At 46.7% G+C, this 19799-nt stretch overlaps 2 protein-coding genes across 18 annotated transcripts in view; one reads left to right on the top strand and one right to left on the bottom strand.

Moving 5' to 3' along the window:
* FBH1 (F-box DNA helicase 1) overlaps positions 1–18366 on the bottom strand; it is a 48647-nt gene extending 30281 nt beyond the window's left edge. The window contains exons 1-6 of one of the 13 annotated variants that reach the window (XM_077945682.1): positions 18266–18366; positions 17339–17504; positions 14070–14605; positions 13393–13523; positions 5389–5544; positions 1865–2466 (exon numbers count right to left, since the gene is read on the bottom strand). In XM_077945682.1, coding sequence (XP_077801808.1) covers positions 1865–2466; positions 5389–5544; positions 13393–13483 — 849 coding nt within the window. In that variant the 5' untranslated portion in view covers positions 13484–13523; positions 14070–14605; positions 17339–17504; positions 18266–18366. Of the gene's footprint in view, positions 1–1864; positions 2467–5388; positions 5545–5788; positions 6092–8042; positions 8276–8358; positions 8568–9535; positions 9608–13392; positions 13524–14069; positions 14606–17338; positions 17505–18265 lie in introns of those variants that run through there. The other 12 variants (XM_077945681.1, XM_077945683.1, XM_077945692.1 and 9 more) reach the window with 12 other exon arrangements.
* A 248-nt stretch (positions 18367–18614) lies between these two features.
* The window catches only part of ANKRD16 (ankyrin repeat domain 16), a 29279-nt gene continuing 28094 nt past the window's right edge, over positions 18615–19799 (top strand). For all 5 annotated transcript variants that reach the window (XR_013397906.1, XR_013397905.1, XM_015146413.3 and 2 more), the window contains exon 1: positions 18615–19570. Coding sequence is in view for 3 of the 5 variants with exons in the window: in XM_015146413.3 (XP_015001899.2) it covers positions 19257–19570 (314 nt within the window). In the remaining 2 variants the exon portion in view is untranslated. The remainder of the gene's footprint in view (positions 19571–19799) is intronic.

Here is a 19799-nt window from a genome sequence, read left to right as displayed (position 1 = left end):
ACATTTTTACTGGAAACTAGGAGAACTGGGTCTTGATCTTGGTTCTAACACTAACTTGTTATAGTTATAGAATCTGGGAAAAGCTATAGCTTCAGTTTCCCTATCTGAAACATTAGTACACATAGCTCAGAGTTTCAATGAGAACAAAATAATATGAGAGCTGTGGCTCTACCAATATCAGACAAAACAGATTGTAAGTCAATTTTGTCTGTTAAATACTGTTATAAGAGACAAAGGACATAACAAAAGGGTCAATTCACCAAGAAGGTACAATAACTATAAATATATATGCAGCAAACATTAGAGCTCCTAAATATAGGAAACAACCCCTGACAGAACCGAAGGTAGAAACAAACAGCAACACAATAACAGAAGGAGATTTCAACACCGCCATTTCAATGATGAATGGAACAACCAGACAGAAGATAAATAAGGAAACAGAGGATCTGAACAACACTATGGACTAAGTGGGCTGAACAAACATATACAGAATACTCCACCTAACAACAGCAAAATATACGTTCCTCTCAAGGACACTTGAAACATTCTCCAGGATAGATCACCCTTTAGGCCACCAAACAAGTTTCAACAAACTTAAAAACCACTGAAGTTATTATACAAAGTATCTTTTTAAATCACAATGGAATGTAACCAGAAATCAACAGCAGAAGGAAAACTGAAAAACCCACAAATACATGGAAATTAAACAACATACTCTTGGCCAGGCACGGTGGTTTATGCCTATAATCCCTGCACTTTGGGAGGCTAAGACAGGCGAATCACTTGAGGCCAGGAGTTTGAGACCATCCTGGACTACAAGGTGAAACCCCATCTCTCCTAAAAATACAAAAGTTAGCCGCGCATGGTGGCGCGTGTCTGTAATCCCAGCTGCTTGGGAGGCTGAGGCACAAGAATCACTTGAACTCAGGAGGTGGAGATTGAAGTGAGCCAAAATCAAGCCACTGCACTCCAGCCTGGGTGACAGAGACTCTGTCTCAAAACAAAACAGAAACAAACAAACAAAAAACCATATTCTTAAAACAACCAATGGGTCAAAGAAGAAATCACAAAGAAAATTAGAAAATATCTTGAGACAAATGAAAATGAAAACATAACATAGCAAAACTTATGAAACGCAATGAATGCTGTTGTGCTGTTTTAAGAGAGCGGTTTATAGCTATAAATGCTTACATTAAAACAAACAAACAAACAAACAAAAACGGGCTGGACGTAGTGGCTCACGCCTGTAATCCCAGCAGTTGGGAGGCTGATGGCAGGCAGATCACTTGAAGTTAGGAGTTTCAGAGACCAGCCTGGCCAACGTGGTAAAACCCCGTCTCTACTGAAAATACAAAAATTAGCCAGGTGTGGTGGTGCACACCTGTAATCCCAGCTGCTGGGGAGGCTGAGGCAGGAGAATCACTTGAACCCAGAAGGCAGAGGTTGCAGTGAGTCGAGATCGTGCCACTGCCCTTCAGCCTGGGCGACAGCAGGAAACTCTGTCTCAAAAAAAAAAAAGAAAAACACGAAGTCAAGGGAGATATGAGGAAGGAACCCTCCAGGTGGGCGGCGTGGGAGGATGAGAGCAACCCAGGGAGGGGAAGGAATGTGCAGTCTGTGGTCAGGACACAGCAGATGAGCTGTAGATGGAACCCAGGGAAGCCGTGTTGAGTGGAAGTGAGCAAAGAGGCTGGAGTCATAGGGTGGGGCAGACACGGAAGGCCTTAAATGCCTCTAAGGAGTTTGAATGTCTTCTGAAGGCAAATGGAAACCATTTCTGAAAAGATCCTCTGATTAGAAGCATACATTAAGCAAAGTTACATGCTTTTAGAGGAAACATCTCCCAACTCCAGCACTCACTCACCAGAGGGTCACTGATGATCTCCCTCCACAGGTGGCACACCAAGCTCAGGTTCCAATAGAGGTCTTCCACCGGGAGGAAGGCAAACACGTGCCTCAGGACCTCACTAGGCAGGCTACAAATGTGGCTTGGTGCTTCCTGGCAGGGCAAGGTCCCAAGAAGCCCATAGTATGAGTCAGGAATGGGATCAGGACCCATGTCCCCAGCATCTTGGTCGGTTTCTCCAGACTCCTCAGAGAGTCGAGACGTACTGTCCTCTGCTTCTTGCCTGGCCTCCCTAGGCCTTGTGCATGGCACAATCAAATGGTGCCGCGGAGCTTTCTTAGAAACTCCATCCCACCGGCTGGTTCCGGTAGCCTGGTTACTCTCTTCCTCAGAGGACCGAGACCGCTTCCTGGAGGGCGGGGCAGACCCTGATGAGCCCAGCCATGCTTCTCCACTGCCTTCCTGAGGCAGTCCACAGCTGCTCTCTGCAGGAAAGATCATGTCACCCTCAGAGTCCTGACAGCTGTCCTGGCCAACAGAATTGCTTTTGGCCATGTCATTGGTGCACGGCCGCTTGCCTGCTAGGAAGAACTCAGGGATACATCTTTGACGTCCCTGACCTGTAGAGATAACCCAAACAGGATGGACAAGAAATGAACGATGACTGTTGACCTGCTATTAACCCAAATAAGACACACTAATTTTCAATTTCTATGTTAACAGAGGAAAGAGATAAAAACACATGTATGGGCCAGCTGATTATATAAATAACTAATTCAAACGATATTTATATTTGGCTCTATCATATAACCAGACACACATTTGCAAAGAGACAGAGACCAGTCTTCGCATGGTGTGATGGCCAACAATACTCCCTGCAGTAAATACAAGTACAGAGAAACAGGCTACGTAGGGAACATCTGAATGTACAGACAAAAAGGAGGTGACTGCTCACAACCACACCACCACTCACAAAGTGCCCCGCTCCCACTCACAACAGAAAGCCTACATGTGCTTAAGCAGAAATTCACATGCTTGGGGTTATCAGGATTCTGAAAATCTCACTCTTCTCATTTGACAGTGCTAAAACTTTTATTTTTATTTCTTTTTTATTTATGTATTTATTTATTTTTGAGATGGAGTCTCGCTCTGTTGCCCAGGCTGGAGTGCAGTGGCATGATCTTGGCTCACTGCAACCTCCGCCTCCCAGGTTCAATCTATTCTCCTGCCTCAGCCTCCCAAGTAGCTGGGACTATAGGCGTATGCCACCATGCCTGGCTAATTTTTGTATTTTAGTAGAGATGGAGTTTTGCCATGTTGGCCAGGCTGGCCTAGAATTCCTGACCTCAAGTAACCCACTCGCCTCGGCCTCCCAAAGTGCTGGGATTACAGGTGTGAGCCACTGTGCCCAGCTTTTATTCATATTTCTTCCTGTGAAGGTGACACATTAATTTATTTTAAAATAAAAAGGCAGGACTCAGAATTCTCTTTATAGTATTAGAATGGTACCTAATCTCTTCTACATGTTTGTTCAGTGAGCATTTACTAAGCACCAATGATTCTGAGACAAATGTAAAGTGAAAAATGGTTACATTTCCTGACCTCACAGATTTTTCAGGAACATAGGGAAGCCTAAATGGTGATTTCATACATCCCACAGCATTTTCAAACTCCTAAAAATAATTTTTAAATGCCAAAGAAGTAAACACCTTATCAATAATACATAGTTCCTTTCTAAATGGCTGTAACCAAAATACTCACTTTGGAAGAGAATGGACTGAAACTTGGTTTAGCCTTGAACAAAATTTATGAAACTGAAACAGATATTTTTCTATATTAGTAAAAAATATATATATATGTGTAAAACGGTTAACTCTTTCTTGGGCAATTTGATAGAAACCCAGAGTTTTCACATCACTATTACTATAGGTTAAATCCATATGATCAGGGTTAAATCCTAAAAATTTCTTTTTTAAAAAATATTATTATTATTATTTTAAATAGAGACGGGGTCTCACTATGTTGCCCAGGCTGATCTGGCACTTCTGGGCTCAAGCAATTCTCCCACTTCAACCTCCCAAAGTACTGGGATTACAAATAAGGCGTGAGCTACTGCTCCCAGCCAAATCCTGGTATCTTCCAATTGTTGAATCCAGTGACACCCACAGTCATTGAGACCTTACCACCTGCTCAGGGCCACCTCACAAGTCCTTGTCAGTAAAGAACTCAAAATAGAGAAGAAACAGACTTCTGTATATGGAACAAACTCAGTATCAAACAGGATATAAGTAAGTTTCAAACTGCCTCACAGAGTTGGTTATAGTAGCTCCCACAGCAGGAAACATACAATAGTTAAAGACAACCAGGCTGGGAGAGGTGGCTCGCACCTGTAATCCTGGCAGTTTGAGAGGCGGAAGCAGGTGGGTCTCTTGAGCCCAGGAGTTTGAGACCAGCCTGGGCAACATAGCAAAACCCTGTCTCTACAAAAAAAAAAAAAACAAAAATTAGCTGGGCATGGTGGCACGTGCCTGTAAGTCCCAGCTACTTGGGAGGCTGAGGTGACAGGCAGAGGCTGCAGTGAGCTGAAAAGGTGCCACTGCACTCCTGGATGACAGAGCAAGACTCTGCCTCAAAAAAAAAAAAAAAAAAGGACAACCAGATAATATTTGAGTTGGATTCTGAAATTAGTTGTATCAAAGGGAAATAAGGCAATCTAGATTTATTAACTAAAGTGGGAATTCATTTGGTACCTAGGGGGGACATTCCAGTTGATTCAGCAGAGATAAAACCTGAAGTCAAGGAGCAGGGTTACTGTAGTAGTCCAGGTACTAGGTGACAAAGAGCTCAGGATGAAGGAACATTTTGGAGGAAAAATAATGACACATGGACCTAGTGACAGATTGGACAGAGAAGATGAACAAAGAGTCAACTAATCTCAATGTTTCTGGATTGGAATAGGAGTGACACTGGCCCATGTCTTCTATCACTTTACACAAGCTAATAGGATTCATTCCATCACACTTTTCCGGAGCTTTTAGGAACTATGATAATAGGACAGAATTTTCATGGAAAACTCAGCGGGGTGCGGTGGCTCACGCCTATAATCCCAGTACTTTGAGAGGCCGAGGCGGATGGATCACCTGAGGTCAGGAGTTCGAGACCAGCCTGACCAACATGGAGAAACCCCGTCTCTACTAAAAAAAAACAAAATTAGCTGGGGATGGTGGCATGCACCTGTAATCCCAGCTACTCAGGAGGCTGAGGCAGGAGAATCACTTGAACCCAGGAGGCAGAGGTTGCAGTGAGTTGAGATTGCACCATTGCACTCCAGCCTGGGCAACAAGAGTGAAACTCCGTCTCAAAAAAAAAAAAAAAAAAAATTTTTTTTTCATGGAAAAGTCACAAATAATAAAGTGTCAAGCTATTGCATCAAGACTACAAAGTCACAGCAGCAACATTTATAAATACTTTTAAACTAGGAGATATTCAAAGGACCCACACACTATAGGTTTTGAAATGCAAGAGTTTTGGAGGAGACATACCCCTACTCCCTCTTTTTGTTCTGGGTTTAGGATAGAGACCATGGTTCGGATCTCTGTTTGTCCATCTCTGACCGAAGGGCTGGGTCACAGCCAAGTGACTCCGAGCCAAATGCTGGCAGTCGATGGCAGTAAGATGCTTCCGCTTAAACCGTCTCACTGTTTCATACCAGCAGGTAGAAGAAAGGGGATATTCATTAGTTATCGCAGATTCTACAAGCTAGCCAACACATTATACTCATGTTTCTGTATAGTGACACAATTTTGTCAACACCCCAGCCAACCCTTCCCCCTTCCCCTTGCCCACCAACTTTGTCCTTTCCGTTTCTTAGCGTTTTTCTTTCTTAGAATGGAAGAATCCTAAGTGACATTTTAAGATCTTAAGATTTTTTTTTCTACTTACACTTTCTAGAAGCTTTGGTCATGAAATGCTCATTTAAGAAAAAGTTGTGGCTGGGTGCACTGGCTCACGCCTGTAATCCCAGAACTTTGGGAGGCGGAGGTGGGTGGATCACTTGAGGCCAGGAGTTGGAGATCGGCCTGGCCAACGTGGCAAAACCCTCTCTCTACCAAAAATACAAAAATTAGCTGGGCCTTGTGGTGCAGGACTGCAATGCTAGCTACTCAGGAGGCTGAGGCGAAACAGTAGCTTGAACCCAAGAGGTGGACGTTGCAGTGAGCCAAGATCGCACTACTGCACTGCAATCTGGGCAACACAGCAAAAAAAGAAGTTGTCATTAGTGGATATACTGAGGTTTGGCATCTTTTCCTTAACTTTATCCAGGCCATTTATATTTTTTTTATAATAATCAAAAGTATTTAAGAATAGGCTATTTTTTTTAATAACAAAAAACTTTTATAACTTTTTTTGTTAAATTGTTAAAATTTTTTAATTATAGTAAAAAGCACATAACATGAAAAGCACATAACTAGAAGCAAAACATCGTGATAATACAGGCTGCAATTTCCCTGAGAGAAGGACCAAAGGGCACACATCTCTCAGCCCCCCCGAGCACCTCAGTATTGAGAACAGACTTGAAAGGACAACAGCGACTCCCCCAGCCCCAAATGCAAGAGAAGCCAATTCCTTTTCAGGACCTTTAGAGGAGAAAACTTCGTATCTTCCCTTAGCAAAACACTACAGCAGCAATTAAGCCTAGAATTTTGTTTCAACGGTTCTGAAATACTTGGTTTTGTAGTACTCATCTTCTTTCAGGTAATTCTTGTCCATGTGTAACCAAGATTCTCCATGCTTCTGCATCTGTTCCTGCACGTGGCATTAAACATGCAGTAACAGATGCAGAAGCCTCCTTATGGCATTAAACACTAAAATATAAAGATGTACTTCTTAAAAATAAAAAGTAGGCCAGGTGCAGTGGCTCATGCCTGTAAGCCCAGCACTTTGAGAGGCCAAGGCAGGTGGTTCACTTGAGGTCTAGAGTTCACGACCAGACTGGCAACACGGTGAAACCCCATCTCTACTAATAATATAAAGATCAGCCAGGTGTGGTGGCAGGCACCTGTAACCCCAGCTGTTCAGGAGGCTGAGGCCCAAGAATCACTTGAACCCGGGAGGTGGAGGTTGCAGTGACCCAAGATTGTGCCATTGCACTCCAGCCTGGACAACAGAGTAAAACTCTATCACAAAAAAAAAAAAAAAAAAAAAGAATTAAAGTTAGCCTTTATAGGAGATGGTCAAAAGAGAATAAAATCAGGTTCTATCGGTATCATATTTTCACAGGTCCTAAAAATACTCCACTAGGCTGGGCACAGTGTCTCACACCTGTAATTCCAGCACTTTGGGAGGCTGAGGCGGGTGGATCACGTGACGTCAGGAGTTCAAGACCAGCCTGGCCAACATAGTGAAACCCCGTCTCTATTAAAAATAGAAAAAATTAGCTGGGCATGGTGGCATGCGCCCAGGAGGCTGAGGCAGGAGAATCGCTTGAACGCGGAAGGCAGAGGTTGCAGTGAGCCGAGGTCATGCCATTGCACTCCAGCCAGGGCAACAAGAGCGAAACTCCGTTTCAAAAAAAAAAGAATACTCCACCACTAAACTATGGTATCAAATGCCAGAATCTCACTCAACATTTCTTTTCTTTCTTCTTTTTTTGAAACCGAGTCGCCCTCTGTTGCTTAGGCTAGAGTGCAGTGACACAATCTTGGCTCACTGCAACCTTCACCTCTTAAGTTCAAGCGATCTTCTTGCCCCGGCCTCCCAAGTAGCTGGGACTACAGGCCCCCGCCACCACACCCAGCTAACTTTTGTATCTTTAGTAGAGACAGGGTTTTACCATGTTGGCCAGGCTGGTCTCAAACTCCTGGCCTCAAGTGATCCGCCCACCTTGGCCTCCCAAAGTACTAGGATTACAGATGTGAGCCACTGTGCCCAGCTCAACATTTCCTTTAAGCTTGAAAATACATAAAACCAAGACCCCAGTGAGTTTAGTTGATACCGTTTACAATATTTTCTCATTATTCCTCCCTAGCTAATTCAGAAATCACACTTCCAAATTTCAGTTAACTTTTTCAAGGTTTAATAGCAGCTTTTTAAAAAAAACTTCATATTTTAAGACTTTTCCAAAATCAATTCAACACACAAAACCAGTTCTGCGAGCCCCTCGGAAAGGATGCTGGAGATCTTCTAACCACCTGACCTTAGAAGCTGGGTGCAACTCCACGAGTGTCAGGCCCCAGCACGCACAAATGCGCTCACTCTCACGAAGCAGCACAGCACAGCGCGGTGAGTGGGCGGAGGGCCTGGCAAGAGAGCTGGGCTGGTGCCCTCAGCTGGCCACTTGGTAGCTCTATGGCTTCAGGGCACTTCAGGTCTCTAAGTCTGATAGGTCTACGGCCATCCCACCCTGAACGTGCATGATCTCGTCTAAGTCTGAGAGGTGTCACCAGGAACAGATGAGAAAAAATGCTCAAAACTGTCTGTCAAATTATCCAACTGCAGGCACACAAACTTACCTGTTCCCTCTATTTAACGAGGTTTATGTGAGTAGCTTGCATAAGACGTTGAAGTATCTTTCAAATTATAAAGATGCCGCCTAATGGCAAAGCAGGAAGTGTACTAGCAGCCCAATTACAGCCAATTCTGTATTACTGGAAACACCCTTCTAAACTAACCAGTAACATGGCTCGCTTATTATGGACAGAAAACCAAACACCCCTCCACTTTGATGGTTTTGTGCTGGTTTGTGCTGGTTCTGTAATGTTGCTGACCAGTTTATCTAGAGTAAAACAACAGCACATCGTCTTATTCACACAGTAACAAACTATGAATGTGAAGTGTTTCTACATTAAAAACCAAATTTGAAGTTTTCTACATTGGAAAGAAAACATAAAGTCTTATTGTTCTCTTTTTAAAAAATAAGACATGAAATTTTATTTCCTCTGTTCAAAACCCTTCGTATTACAAATATATCCCAAGGACTATTTTGCCTGAATGGGGACCTCTGGGCATATCGGCAAAAGAAATACGGGACAGCAGCAACATGGCTTCTAGAACACCCGAAAATCCTGGGTGAGGTGTCCCGCACACGGCTCAACAGCAGGAGTGGCTGCAGGATTCCCAGCAGCAAATCCACAGGCCCTACAGATCCAAGAGACTGGACTCATGCCTGCTTTTCTCTCTCCTCAAACAGTCCCAATTGCTTCAGAGCTGGTCAGTACAGTATCTATAATTAGAACTGGAGACACTATGTGTCCTGCTGAAGGGTAAGGAAAAAAGGAAAAAATAAAATAAAATAAATAACTGGAGACACTCACTAAAGAAAGTTACCAATAGTGAATATCTCACTTAAATAGGAGGTGAACATCTACTGCCAAACTGGCCTGCAGAGGAAAAGCTTTCATGGATAAAATCATGAAGGAAAAAAAAAAAATCACAAAGCAGCAAGATCAACGTCAAACCACTCAAATCTGAGACCCGGGACCTCAGGCCAGCTGCAGGCCTGCTTAGCTGAATGGTGTGTCAGGTCCCAGAAGGCTTCTGAAAGTCAATGAAAAGGCACATAACCAGCGAGAAAATTAGGCTCAGTTGAAGGGTCTGACGCCCACCCAAATCTATGACGGCCTTCTACACTTGGCTTTTGGAAATAGCTACAAACAGAGGCTGGCAGATTTGTATAGAAGAGGTACTTACACATGCAGGGTGAACCCTGGAACGTTTTTCGTGAAGTATGTAAGAATGGCTTTATTGAAGCCTTCTGCAGCCACCTCACTGTAACAACAGTGCATTGATAATGACCATCAACTATATGGAGATGTCTCAATCAAATGCCTGAGAGTCAAAAAGACAGTACGCATGCCCCAAGGTAAGCAGCTAGCCCACCTTGTTCACTGCCGTAACTCTGTATGTAGACAGCGTGGAGCCAGACACATAGTCTGTGCCATGGATTCAATGTTCATGTTCCTGAAAATCCACACACTGAAATCCTCACCCCCAAGGTGATGGCATGAAGAGGTGGGGCTCTGGGCCAGGCATGGTGGCTCACGCCTGTAATCCCAGCACTTTGAGAGGCCAAGGCAGGTGGATCACTTGAGGTCTAGAGTTCAAGACCAGCCTGGCAACACGGTGAAACCCCATCTTTACTAAAAATATAAAAATTAGCCAGGTGTGGTGGCAGGCACCTGTAACCCCAGCTACTCAGGAGGCTGAGGCCCCAGAATCACTTGAACCTGGGAGGTGGAGGCTGCAGTGACCCAAGATTGTGCCACTGCACTCCAGCCTGGGCAATGGAGAGAGACTGTGTCTCAAAAAAAAAAAAAAAAAAAGTGGGATTCTAGGAAGTGATAAGGTCACGAGGGTGAAGTCCCCACAAACGGGATTAGTGCCCTTATAAGCGAGGTCCCAGAGAGCTCCCTTACTCCTGCCAACATATGAGGACACAAAGAGAAGGTGCCGTCTATGAACCAGGAAGCGGCCCTCACCAGACACCAAATCTGCTGGCACCTTGATCTTGGACTTCCAGCCTCCACATCTGGGAGAGACAGACTTCTGCTTATAAGCGGCCCAGTTATGGTATTTTGTTATACCAGCCCGAATGGACTGAGGCAGCACACGTTCTGTGAATACTGAGTGGGTCAAGGAGGGTGAGGAGCAGGGAGAAGAGTTCAGCTGGGAGGTCCAGGAGCCTATACTCTAATCCCTAGGCATATATTGTAGAACTGCTCCCACAGGGAGACCTCCCTGGTACCTCACAACAGACTGATGACAGAACATCAAAAATGTTCAGTCCCAAAAGGAACTGCTTTGGAAAAGGTAATATGAACATGATAGATTTTTATTTATGTATTTATCTCAGAAAATACATCTGAATCCAAAATGCTTGTTGCAAAGATTGTTTGCAAAAATCCAACAAAGACACAGGAGTAACAGAAAGCGCTAATGGGAGCATTGGAACACTGTGTTCTGCTTCGAGGGAGTTCCAGTATATTCCAGTATGTTCTGGCATGAAGCCACCCTGGGAGGAGTTAAGGTTCAGCCCTGGGGGAGGGGCGCTTAGACTGGCGATCTGGCTCTGTGCACTAAGACGAGTAACCTATATCACATATCTGGAATGGCGTTACCAGCCATAGCTTGGCTGGGGGAAGAGTTGGTACTTTTATTGGATTTTTATTAACACTTTTATTGGATCCCCCACCCCTTGGACTTATTGGATATATGTATCAAAAATCACTTTACTGACGTCAGCTGGAGGTCAGGAAAACTAAACTGTATCTCTGGTCTCAGAGACAGATGCTGTGATGCCCTGAACTGGGAGTCAGGAGCCCTGTGTCCACCTCCTGCGCAAGAGCCCTGTGTCCACCTCCTCTGCAATTGCAGGCATTACACTTAATGTTCCCTTAAAGCCCCTCCAAGGCTGTGGGGTGCAGGAGAAGACCCACACTTGGCAGGTATATTCATCGCCAAAGCCTTGCTTATGAAAATGAGGATTATAATAACCTGCCACGCTGAATTCAGAGAATGAGACAATATATATGTAAGTACTCGAGCCACTCACATTGAGGGTGACAACACCTACCTCTAAATCTATGTCAACACCTAGCAACAGAAGCATCAGAAGAACTGTGTGACTACCACACCAATCTGAGTGTCTCCTAAAAGGCACATCAGTTTTGTTTTAACAGCATTAATGTTCTTGCTAAATTGTTAAAAATAAAACCAAAACACTACACTGGAATTCTAATCACCCTTCTATTCTGTTCTTCCTAATATACCTTTTTAAAAAGCAGTTCAAAAATAATTTTATCAAAATAAAGATGCTCAAATGCTACTTCTTCCATAAAAATCCTCCTTCCCTGAGTCACCCAAAGCTCATGGTATGCCTCCCTCCCTACATAGCAAGTGCACTTTACACCTCCCATAAAGGGCATTTACTGTTAGAAGCTGCTTGTGATTCTTTAGGGAGTGAAGTTATCTGTTGTGAACAACCACAGATAAAGGGAAGCTGTGTCTAAACTAGGGGTTCTTGTGGGTGCAGAGAGATTAGAATCACTTATGGGGCTTTGCAAACTCTACAAGGCCCCCAGAGTTGTTGAAATTGGTCTCCCACACACCAAATTGGGCATCTGTGCCCCCACCCTTGGACACTGTCTTCCACAATTACCAACAGAAACGTGTTAGAGCCCTCAGGTGTCACGGCAGAAAAACCAGAACATACACAAACCATTTTGTCAAATGAATATTCCCCAGGCTTAAGTAAGCTCATTCCCACACTGCCTTTTCTGAGACGGCTTTCTAACTGTGTGACTTCTCTGTCCTCCATCCCAGGGGTCCCCATTCTAGGACCCACCTCTTTGCTAACCCTCAGCTTTTAGCCCTACCTCAGCAATTCCTGGCCTTTGCTGACTTCGAAGTGGTCAGATGTGGAGTTTAGCCCTCCACCACCCCTCAAATCTCTTCACCTTGATGACAGCCTATCCCCTTCCAGCCCACGCTGACCCACTCCACGCCCTGGTGAGGTCCCCGATGGAGAGGAGACCCTTATCAGTCTCCCCTGAATGAGTCCTTACAAGAACTCTACTACTGGGAACTGAAAGGAAGGAACCACGTCTATCCCCTCATCCCTCTAAGTGCACAAGCGGGAAACAAGAGACACTCCCGCACTCACGGAACGAGAACTGCGTGTCTGCCACTCCTCTCCTATGCTTTCGTTTGCCTGCCTTCTTTTTTTAATCTTCTTTATTGAAAACAACTTACAAAACAAGTCACAGAAAGTGAAACTGAGTGTTTCAGGTTTTGCTGCAAAGCATGTTGTTGCTCTTCTCCCTGAGCACACAGCCAGGCCATACTTCCCCGTCCTGTGTGCAGGTGGACGCTGCCTTACCGCCGGCTGCCAGCCAATGCAGTGGGAACAGCAGCAGTGCACACCTCTTCCAGACCTGCCCTTCACTCTTCTCCTCTTCCTCTTAACTGGGAAGCTGATTCCCAGGACATCCTTAGAAGCCGGGTGTTCGAAATAGAAGAGCCTCCAGCAGCCTCAATCCTCAGACTACTGCTTTAAAGAGAACCCTCCCCACACCTACACACACAAACTCCAACCACCACCATGACCTGCAGCCTCCTTAGATTGCTATGGGATTGAAAAATAAACTTCTACTGTGAGGCCATTACATGTCTGGATCTATTTGTTAATGCAGCAAAGCTTACCCTAACCATTCAGGATCATTTGAAATGGATACCAAATAATTTCCTTTCTTCCCCTACCTTTACTAGTCAGCATTCATACCAAAAGGTCCTTTAAAACTTATAGATTACAGACCTAAATGGACAAGATGAAGACAATAAGTACTTAGAATTCCTGGAAGGAAAAAATTGTTATTAAATAATTGCTTTAAAAAAAAATCAATTTGACTCTCTAGTACAAGATATCTGACTGGAGAAACTGCTATAATACCATACCCAACTTTAACAAATATCCACAGAGGGCAGTGTTGCCCTCTGGACAATTTCGGAGTCAGCTAACCACCCTGGTCAGTTTCCCACACGCCTCTTACTTTCAGGGTGCTCCGTGAAGATCAGCAAGTGGGCACTTGTCCTCTGGCATCTCCTGTGGAGATGGCCCAGGGGTCCTGCAATGTGGCCCATTATCACAATGACTCAGGCACTCCACAGGTCCAATGGCAGCCTGTGAAATGGGAATGGCCCAGTTTCAACAGTTAACTGTGTTATCTCTCAACTCCAGCACCATAAAAGTATTCACTCAAGGCAGGAAGCACTTCGCAGGAATAAAACCACCCCACACATCCGAGATACTTGTAACAATTCTTTGGCTAAGTGTGCATTTAACATGTCTTATACAAATTATTGTTTTAATATAATTGCGATGTATTACATTTTATATTAGTAACAATTATTTGTATAAGTCTGTATTTAATACATCTTCCATCCCAGACTAAAAGCTCTCTGTTCTAGTGGGAAGGAGTACAGAGGTACTTACACCCAGCATGCAACATACATTGCTTCATAAATAATTGCTGATTAAACGAATAAATGCACAGCTGCAGCACTTCTTCTACAGTGTAGGCTGTCTTCCTTGGTTTTGAAGCTCTCCACTATCCAATAGCTCCTAAGTGCTTTACAGCTTTTGCAGTTCTTTCCTATATTCTCATTTGAGCCTCAAAGCAATCCTATAATTGTGCCATGATTAAACTGGGGCTCCGGGAGGACTCGCCTGAATTCATCTCGTAGCTCATGAGTGACGGCGCCAATGCAAGAACCCGGGTCTCCTGACTCCCCTAGTCCAGTGCACTTCCTACGGTGATATTCTTTTCTCTGCATCTAGAAACCTTGAAAGCAGCTTCTGAAAACCTCAAGTTTAAGTTCCATATTACATTTTTTAAAAAATCATTGTGAAATGTCAGAACCAAAGAAATTGAAAAGTATTTGGAAAACATAACTATAAGGAAAATACCACTAAATGCCATAGACCTGAAATGGAAAAACTTCAAAATATTGTGTCCCCATTAGCTCTAAAAGAAACAAATACAGAAAGCAAGCAAAATAGAGCTCCAGCTCCTTTCCCGGGTATTCACTGACGCACAGCCAGGCTACCACAGTCTGCTTCTCCAGAAATCCACAAGTTCCCAGGTAGTAAGCTCAATCTCCCCGGGATCCTCTCACATCTGAGACACCTATGACTCCCTTGGAGACAGCACTCGTGTATGACAGCCAACAAGGATGGGCGGGGCTTTCCAGTCTATGTTTTTCCTAAGGAAAGGAAGGAATGTGTGAAAAACATGAGAAAGATCACTACTTATGGTCTAGAATATAATTTTATATATTTGAAGGGTTTTTTCTACAATCAATTCATTCCACAACTACTTTTACGTATCTGCTATGTCTCAGATTCATTATAAACTCTGTGAGGGCTTTGTCTTGTGGTATCCTTGGTGTTAAATGCTATTTTAGACATTAGTGATACAAAACTGAATAAGCCTACCCATAAGGCGGCTACCAAAACAAACACAAGTTACTAAACATCAAGCAATATAACAACCACATAAATGCATGCATGAAGTGTTGTGATAGTAAAGAAACGTAAACAGAGTTAGGCAAGTTGAAAAAGGCTTTATGAAGAGTTGAGCCTTGAAAGAATTGTGGGATTCAGTAAGGCGGAAGAAAACAATGTGTGCAAAAATACAGAGGCATGTGGCAGGAAAGCTGGGCTTCATCAAAACAAGAGGTTCCCTGATGAGGAATGACAGGAGACAAGGCTGGAAAAGGAATTTGGAGCCACAGACTACAAAAGTCCTTACACATAATGATAAAGAAACTGGGCTTCAAAAAAAGAAATTGGACTTTATCCGGTAGGAGCTTCAAGATATCATCCAATTATTATTATTATTATTATTATTATTTTTGAGACGGAGGCTCACTCTGTCTGTGGTCCAGGCTGGGGTGCAGTGGCACAATCTCCACTCACTGCAACCTCTGCCTCTCAGGTTAAAGTGATTCTCCTGCTTCAGCCTCCCCAGTAGCTGCAACTACAGGTGCACGCCGCCACACCCAGCTAATTTTTTGTATTTTAGTAGTAGAGATAGGGTTTCACCGCGTTGCCCAGGCTGGTCTAGAACTCCTGAGCTCAGGGATTCCACCCGCCTTGGCCTCCCAAAGTGGTAGGATTACAGGCATCAGCCACCACACCTGGCCTCATCCAATTTTTAAAGCAGGGTCATTACACAATCAAATTTACACTTTAGGGCAGTGACTCGGGAAAGAGGATAGAAGGTGGAGAGACATGGAGATTGTCAGGAAAACAAGTCAGAAAGCCCCCATACCAACCTATATGAGAGCTGGCAAAGGCCTGAGAGCAGCAGACCCTGGGCAGAGGACAGGTGAGTAAGAGCATAGCTTTGTTTGACAAGACTGAAAGAGAAACATAAAAGATAAAAAGCAACAAGGATAACTGGCATTTCTAGTAGAATGTTAAAAAAGATGTTAATGTCATTAACCATGTTAAGGAATAAAAGACAAACAGTGTTTGTGTTTTAATCACTTTTTCCCCCCGGAGTGAGAGGGAGGCCGAAAGTCCCAGTTTTAAAAATAATTTTTTAAGTTATCTGTGGAATACCATGTTTATGCTCCAGGAGGTCCTCTGAAATCTGAGACTGGTCTTCAAAAGGCATGTGAATGACAGTTACAGATATAAGATTTGAGATGCTTTCTAAAAGTAGGTAATTTCACAGCCAGAAAGGCAAAGACAGAATCCAAATTCAGTTTCCAAATAAAATCAGCCTACGAGGGATAGAGGAATGAGACAAGCAGAGAAACGATGATGGCAACAAACCCAAAATTGGAATTCTAAATCTAATACCAATAGTGGTGTCCACACACACTCACAAATCAGGAAACCTGTCAAATGATCAGTGTACCGATGGGCATGCTGAATAGCATACTCATGAAAAAGAACAGGAGGAAAAGGAAAGCGAGCCAGGGAGCAAGTCAGTGCCAATGACCATTATGTGTGTTGTGACAGTAAAGGCCAGACCACAACCTCCAAAAGCCTGCACAAAAGAAATGAGCAGCCCAACTGGAAAACAGCAAGACCCAGGAAACAGCTCCATCCATTAGCTTACTGTTCAGATCCCACCCCTCTAGACCAAGCTTTTGCCCCAGAAAATTACAGGAGTTGCGGGACAGATTCACATACATTATCATTTAGTTATCCAAAGGGGGATACAGACCAAAATAAGTTCATAGAGAAGACAGAAGAGGCAAACTGAATGTGCAACACCAATGAAGTAACCAATTATCCTGGGTTCAAATATTCCAACCTAGCCAGGCATGGTGGCTCACATCTGTAATCCCAGCATTTGGGAGACTGAGCTGGGTGAATCACTTGAGGCCAGGAGTTTAAAGACCAGCCTGGCCAACATGGTGAAACCCCGTCTCTACTAAAAATACAAAAAAATACAAAAAAATCAGCCAAGCATGGTGGCACACGCCTGTAATCTCAGCTACTTGGGAGGTTAAGGCAGGAGAATCACTTGAACCCAGGAGGCAGAGGTTGCAGTAAGCCGAGATCGTGTCACTGCACTCTAGCATGAGCAACAGAGCAAGACTCTGTCTCAAAAATATATATATATTCCAACCTATTGTGAACCCATGTATCTCAACTATGTTTAAAAAACAGGGAAACTAGAGACGTAATGCAAGAGAAGATAGAGTCATCTGAAACTAGGAGGGTGGTGGGGGTAAAAGCAAAAAGTATGAAACTACCAGATGCCTCAACTTCCAATTTGCACTAACTTCAACGGCAGCAGTCAGAACCTTGCTTGGCACGCCCTACACTTTTGTGCATTTCAAACAACTTTTATGCCTTTTTCTTTTTTTATTTTTTTTTTATTTTTTTGAGTGACAAGGCACGATAGAACAATAACCTCAGCAAAGCTGACACTTGGACTAGTTCTGTCTCCAGCGGCTTATCCGCATCACTGTTACCTTAACGAAACTCAATCTGCTCAGGAGTAAAACGGACTTATCTTCATGGGCCCATTCCAGAAGTCTTTTCATTTATCTCCGCTCATTTTACCACAGGGGCAGACGCTGACGGACGCTCACCACATGCTACCATCCTGCTTTCCAGAAGACTTTATCACCTGTAATTCTGTAAGAAAGTCACTGACTTCCTTAGGCCTCCACTTCCCCACCTGTAAAACCCTACTGATGCCTTACAGGGTTGTCTTTGGACCACAAAGTGCAATAAAAAATGTAAATGGTACTCGTTTTTAGGCCTGGCAAATAGGAGCGACTCCCATTCTACTCCCTAAAGGAATTGAAAACACGGAGAGGTTAAGTGACTGGCACCTAATCAGATCGGGTAAGGAACCCAATACCTACTGATCTCTTCCATCACCCACAGCCTACCCAGCTCTCGCCGTGCCCTCCACCAGCGCCAGACCTCCCATATCGCCTTAGGCTTCCCATGCTCAGGTGAGGGACAGAGAGGCTACCGATGACACAGGGGCAGAGGGCAGCGAAAAATGACTTGCCCAAGGTCAAAACGTCACAGTAGACGGGAAAGCTGGCCTGCCAGCAGCCGAGGCCACGTCCTCGCGCGTGCCCCTCCAGCCCCGAGGACCCACACGCTGAGCCTTCTTGGCCTTGGGGGGCAGCGCGGGGGCCGCTCCCGAACGAGCTCAGTGAGCGCCCTGGCCTCCCCCACGCACCCCCGCCGTGCCCTCCACCTGCCCACGGCCCGGGTGGCAGAGCCCCCACGCCCGCGCTTGCCCGAGCCCAGCCTCGCGCCCCCCGGACCCCCGCTGCCCCACCCCGGGCCCGGACCCCCAGCGCAGGACACCGAAGGTTAAGTTTTCCACACGGCGGAGCCCCTCCCACACTCCCTGCCACGTCTGCTGCCTCACGCACTGTGGCGCTCCGGACCCGGGCCCCGCCGCCGCCGCCGCCGCCGCCGGGCCCGCGCCGCCGGCCGCCCAGCCCAGCGTCCCCCAGCAGCTAGCTCCTCCTCTGGCCGGGACCTGGAACCCGAGACGCCCGCCGACTTCCTCCGCGAGCTCCGCCCCGCCGCAGTCCCGGGAAGCGCCCGCCGCCGGAGCCAGACAGACGGCCATTGTGACCAATCGGGACACGAGACCGGAGGGGGCGTGCTGACAGACGGCCCCTAAGGCCAATCGAAATGCGCAATCGATGGGGGCGCGGCCACTGCTACCGGGCCACGCCCCATCTGCGCTTCCGCTCGGGCCGGGGCGGAGCGGGGAAACTTTCCCAGAGTTCCTTCGAGCTGCCTGGGTTCCCGCGGAGTCGCGGCTGTCGAAGGGCGGGGACTGGGGCGGAGCGCAGGAACGGCGGTCCCCAGTGGCTGGAGGCTAGGGCGGCCCTGAGGACGCGCGTGGGGCAGGTCACGCTTGGCCCGACTGCCTCAGGAGCCACCCTGCCCGGCGCGGGGCGAGGCTGTGCGCGCCCTGCCGGACCCTCCGCTTCGGGTCTTTGCGGTGTAACGGCGCGTCCCACTCCTTCACGTGTTCAGTCCTGAATCGGCCCCGGCAGCTCCAGGACGGCGGACTCGAGTACTCTCGGATCCCCAGGCCCCTCCGCGCTCACCCCGGACCGCCCCGTCCCTGAAGAAAAACCGCCCGGTGCCCGGGACCGCGGCTTCTCCCATGCGGGGCAGGCCGGGGTTGTGAGGGGCCAGCCGGCCTGCGGACTAGGCCGGGGGCGTGAGGAGGCAGGTCTGCCGGGGACAAGGCCGGGGGCGTGAGAGGCGGTTCTGCCGGGTCCGGGGCGCGCGGGGCAGGTTGCGCGAAGAGGCGGAAAGTTCCACTCGCCCTCGGCCTCTCCCTGCCCGGCCGCCGGTGTCCCGCCCGCCGCCGTCCCGCACAGCCTGGCCCGACCCGCGGCGATGGCCCAGCCTGGGGACCCGCGGCGCCTCTACAGGCTGGTGCAGGAGGGCCGGCTGCGCGCCCTGCAGGAGGAGCTGCAGGCGGCGGGGGGCTGCCCGGGGCCAGCCGGGGAGACCCTCCTGCACTGCGCCGCGCGCCACGGGCATCGGGACGTGCTAGCCTATCTGGCCGAGGCCTGGGGCATGGACATCGAGGCCACCAATCGAGACTACAAGAGGCCTCTGCACGAGGCGGCCTCCATGGGCCACCGAGACTGCGTGCGCTACCTGCTGGGCCGGGGGGCAGCGGTCGACTGCCTGAAGAAGGCCGACTGGTAGGTGTGGAGACACCCAGCCTCGTCTCTACCCGCAGAGTCGTAGCGAGTTCCTTGTGCTTCTCCATCCCCTCGGACACCATAGCTATTTTCAGCTCCTAGTCTCACCCCAGGCCTACCCAGCGGCAGGGACCTCCTGCCCAACTTTCCCTTAAAACGCAGTTGACCTGCAGAGTCTGTCGTTCTTGCCCTTGTTGGTTAACTGACCCGGCCAGTCACCTCCCTTTCT

The sequence above is a fragment of the Macaca mulatta genome, chromosome 9 (genome assembly GCF_049350105.2).
Source record: "Macaca mulatta isolate MMU2019108-1 chromosome 9, T2T-MMU8v2.0, whole genome shotgun sequence".
Classification (NCBI taxonomy): domain Eukaryota; kingdom Metazoa; phylum Chordata; class Mammalia; order Primates; family Cercopithecidae; genus Macaca; species Macaca mulatta.
The sequence above is the reverse complement of the archived record's forward strand: the minus strand, read 5'-3'. Positions and strand labels throughout refer to the sequence as shown.